Below are 4,167 nucleotides of genomic sequence, written 5' to 3' on the forward strand. Positions count from 1 at the left end.
GAAAGAATGTTTCAGATTGAAAGGCAAAGGCATTTTATCATATAATAAATGACCAGTTATTGATCATATAATATTAGGATATTCTTCCACCTTTACGCTGATGGAACGGTGAGTAAGATTGTCCTTTTGTCATCTGCTTCATGGTACCACCAGAGAAAATGTTGCACTTAAGTGACTTAATTACAGGGTAGTGCTACTATCTTTTACAAAGGAATCAAAGAGAAATTAAGTCAGGAAATTCAAAACGTGAAACTGGAAAACATTGTAGAATATTTGAACATTAGAATAAAATAAAATGAGGAACAGTGAACTGTGATTTTTTTTCATCCAAAGATAAATACTTTTAGGGCCTCCCCGGTGGCGCAATGGTTGGGCGCTGGGTCGCGAAGCTGCCTGCAGCCTCTGCAGTGCCGGTTCGATCCCTGGCTGCTCCCCGGCCACCAGAGGAGGGTCCCACATGGTGCGTAGACCTTTCCTGCCGCCCGCTGCTCCCCTCAGCAGTGTACTTCGGTCCTTCTGCCTGATCTGCTCCCCGCTCTGACTCTGGTGTATTCTGTCACTCTACCACGCTTCTCACTGTACCCAGTGCTTGTATAAATAAAATAAATAAATCTTAAAAAAAAAAAGATACTTTTAGTGCCTCCCTTGTGGCGCAGGAGTTAAAGTCTCGGTGCTACCAAGCTATTGCCAGCCACTGTGGCCTGAGTTTGATCCCTGGTCAGGGAGTTGACCCACATGGCACAGCAGACCTCTCCTGTTTCGCTGCTGCTCCCCTCAGCAGTGGGTTTCAGTGGATCGACCTGTTCTGCTCCCCAGTGTGTCTCTGGTGAATCCTCTCACCTCCTGCACCTCTGGTCTAGACCTCAGTTCTTGTTTGCATAAATAAATCTTTTTAAAAAAGATAATTATAAGAGTTAACTTACATTCTTCCCCATAATTTCCAATATTTTGAACTGTGAACTATAACACCTGTGTGTAAGAACAGAGACTATAAACGTGAAATTTTAGAATTACAAAATGAACTCCCATTAACTGGGTGAAGAAACCTAAGACCACACTATCATAATCTTCCTCCCCAAGTAAGCACAAATAAGTGGCTGTCATAAGTATTTACCTTGGCCTTCATGACAATTCATCACCTAAGTGTTGTCACTAACTATACTCAACACATGATTTCAGTTTTGTCTGGTATTTAAAACTTAAATCAATCATATTATGTTCATTTTATATCTTTTTTTTTTTAATGTTACCAAATTGAATAATTTATTGCTGGTCTGAGGCTTGCTGTTTTACACTTAAGTAGAATTTACACTGTTTCCACAAACAATGTTTCAAGGAATTTAACAGTGACCTATGCAATAAGGCAATCATCTTGGTAGCAAACTTTTATTGAAATCTTACATAACTCAAGCTTTATAAAAAGCCAACATAATTAAAAATTTGGTTCTCCCTCTAAAGCCTTAAGTATTCAAAGCTTGAAACGGTTAATTTAAAGTAAGCAAACAAATAAAACAACAAAACCCCTGCAGCAGATCCTGCTGAAATACTTAAAAAAAATCTAAATGAGCTTAATCTTTACAAAAGTTATTTTAGCTCAAAAGCTATAAAATCAAAGTTATCTTAATTCTACAAAGAAGGGAGAAGGTCTCTGACTTCATGCCACCATTTCTTTAGAACCTTATCTTTTCCACCAAATTTGGCCACAAATCAAATTTCGGTTTTAGGAGATTCCTCCTGTAGAAGAGGCCAAGTACAAATATGGAAGAGTAACTGCCTAAGTAGGAAAGTGTTCCATAATAGTGTGCAAAGAACTTGGAGTTCTGGGTTAATCTCTGGAACTCGATCTGGACCGTGACCTTGACTTTGACCGTGACCTTGAAGCTCTTTTTGGTGGAGGGGACACAGAACGAGCCTTAGAGGGTGGAGCAGGTGGGGGTGAGTTGGAACGAGACTGGCTCCTTGATCTAGACTTTGACTTTATATCACCTTTTCCATTTTCTTTGGGGGAACGAGATCGAGAACGAGATCTGCTTCGAGATTTCTCATACTCATCCTTAGATCTGCTTCGAGAGCGAGAACGGGAGCCCCGATCAGACTTAGGCTTAGACTTGCTCTTTGATCTAGATTTCCTGCCTTTTGATCAGGAACGTGATCGACCTTTGCTCCGAGACCTGGATCTGGAACGACTTTTTGAGATACTTCGAGACCTACTGCGGCTGCTCCTCCTACTCCTACTACGTGACCTCCTTCTAGACCGTGACCTTGACCTGCTTCCAGAGTAAGACCGCCTATGGCTTGTTCGTGGTTTATCTTCAATGAGTCTGATATTTCTCCCATTTATTTCTGTACCATCCAGTTTATCCAAAGCACGCTTCATATCAGAATAGGAGCGAAACTCAATCACACCTTCATTGGTGCGTTCTTTGTGAGCATCCGCATGTTACTTCACCTGCTTGTCTCATGAAATCCTTCAAATCTTGCCAACTGCAACGACTAGACAGATTTTCTACAATAAGCCTGAATTCTGTACGAACAGGTGGTCCATATTTGTCTCTGCCAGATGTTCTTCGACTGCTGTATCCACCTCCACCACTGCGGCTTCCGTAGCTGTAGCCGTCGCGATCGCGGCGCGGGCCCCGGGCGTGCTCCACGATCACGCGCTCGCCGCAGAGCTCCTTGCCGTTCAGCTCGTAAACGGCGTCGTCGGCGTCGCGGGAGTCCTCGAACTCCACGAAGCCGTACCCATTTTTGAGGTCTATTTCGAGAAGGCGGCCGTAGCCGCTGAAAAACCGCTGGATGTCCTTCTCCCGGACGTTGTAGCTGAGGCGTCCTATGTAGACGCGGGGCATGTCCGTGGCGGGCGGGGGGCCCGAGGGCTGGCTGGCGAACGGCTGGCCGCAAGGCAGGAGCCGCGGTGCGGGTGCGGGGACGGCGAGAGCCCGAACACGCGCCTTACACCACAGCGGCGGCCGAGTCCAGCCACAACAGTATGTAGGCAAGATGACTCACATATTGGATTTAGCTAGTCTCTGTATTTTCACTGTTGTGTTGTATTCCACTGAATGTAAAGTAACGTCTCCTTCTCCTGTATGCACACTATATTATTTCATTAATATTTTATATCCATGCTGGAATAACACTATCTTTACAATTTTATATCTTTCTCCCTTCATTTAACATTATAACATAAGTATTTTTCAAGTGTTTGAAACCTTCAGAATTATTGTACCTAACTGCTACATTTATTGTGACATATTTGACCTTTTCCTGGAGTTTTGATTTAGATTTTTTCCAGTATGTGTTAGTATAAGAAAATGCTGATTAGCATTTTTACAAATATTTTTTCATGTGTTCAAAGCATTTCTTTATGTCATTTCCAAATATTGAATTCCTATTTCTTTTAATACATATGCATATATATAATATTCCCAATTCTAAATCCAGAGTTCCATGCAGAAGGGCGACACCAACTTGTTCTCTTCCCCGAATGCGCGAGGACCCCTATTTCAGCGGGTTCTTGCCTCCACGTCATTCCGTCTCCCCATCTTCAGGGCTGTGACGTCACACACTCCCACGTCCTGCTCCCACTCTGCGCGGGCCTCCCCACCCCCACGACTCTCCGGGCTGCGTCCCTCCTGGCCCGGCCGACCCGCCCCTCGGCCACGGCTCCGCCCTCCCGCGCCTCCCGCCGCCCCGGCCGCCCCGCCCCTCCGCGCCACCAGGCGGCGCACACCGCTGCTCCGGCCCTGGGTCCCCCGCGAGCCTCTCCTTGCTCGGCCTCGCCCCGCCCCCTGCGTGTTGACGTCACGCCCCTGCACGCTGACGCGGGAGCGGCGGCCGGAACAGAAGTGGCGGAGACGCGGAAGCCGGGAGCGCCCGCCCCGGCCGAGCGGACGCGCGGGCCAAGGATGGAGAAGCCACGGGGGCAGCGCGCAGGCGTGAGGGGAGCGCGCGCCGCCTGGTGGCGAGGCGGGGAAACGCGGCGTCTCCGGGAATCCTGAGGAGGCGCTGGGGCGGGAAAGGCCGGGCAGGCGGAGCGGGACGCCCCTTCTCTCACTGTGGGGTGAGCAGCGGGTTTTGGGGGCCTCTGTGGTCGCGGGTCAGTGTTCCTGAGCATGTCTTTAAAGCACGTGGACACGATTTGCTGTTTTAATGGCTGCGGAAACT

The 4,167-nt window shown here is 47.5% G+C and overlaps 1 protein-coding gene across 1 annotated transcript; it reads right to left on the bottom strand.

The window, feature by feature from the left end:
• Positions 1–1,825: 1,825 nt before the first annotated feature.
• Positions 1,826–2,966, bottom strand: LOC311187456 (serine/arginine-rich splicing factor 6-like; the record flags this gene model as incomplete). Its single annotated transcript, XM_084258868.1, is given in 3 exon segments — positions 1,826–2,140; positions 2,144–2,438; positions 2,440–2,966. Coding segments are annotated over 3 exon segments (1,020 nt in total). The 5' UTR covers positions 2,850–2,966.
• Positions 2,967–4,167: the final 1,201 nt, after the last annotated feature.

The sequence above is a fragment of the Talpa europaea genome, assembly GCF_964194135.1.
Source record: "Talpa europaea genome assembly, chromosome: X".
In the NCBI taxonomy this organism is placed as follows: domain Eukaryota; kingdom Metazoa; phylum Chordata; class Mammalia; order Eulipotyphla; family Talpidae; genus Talpa; species Talpa europaea.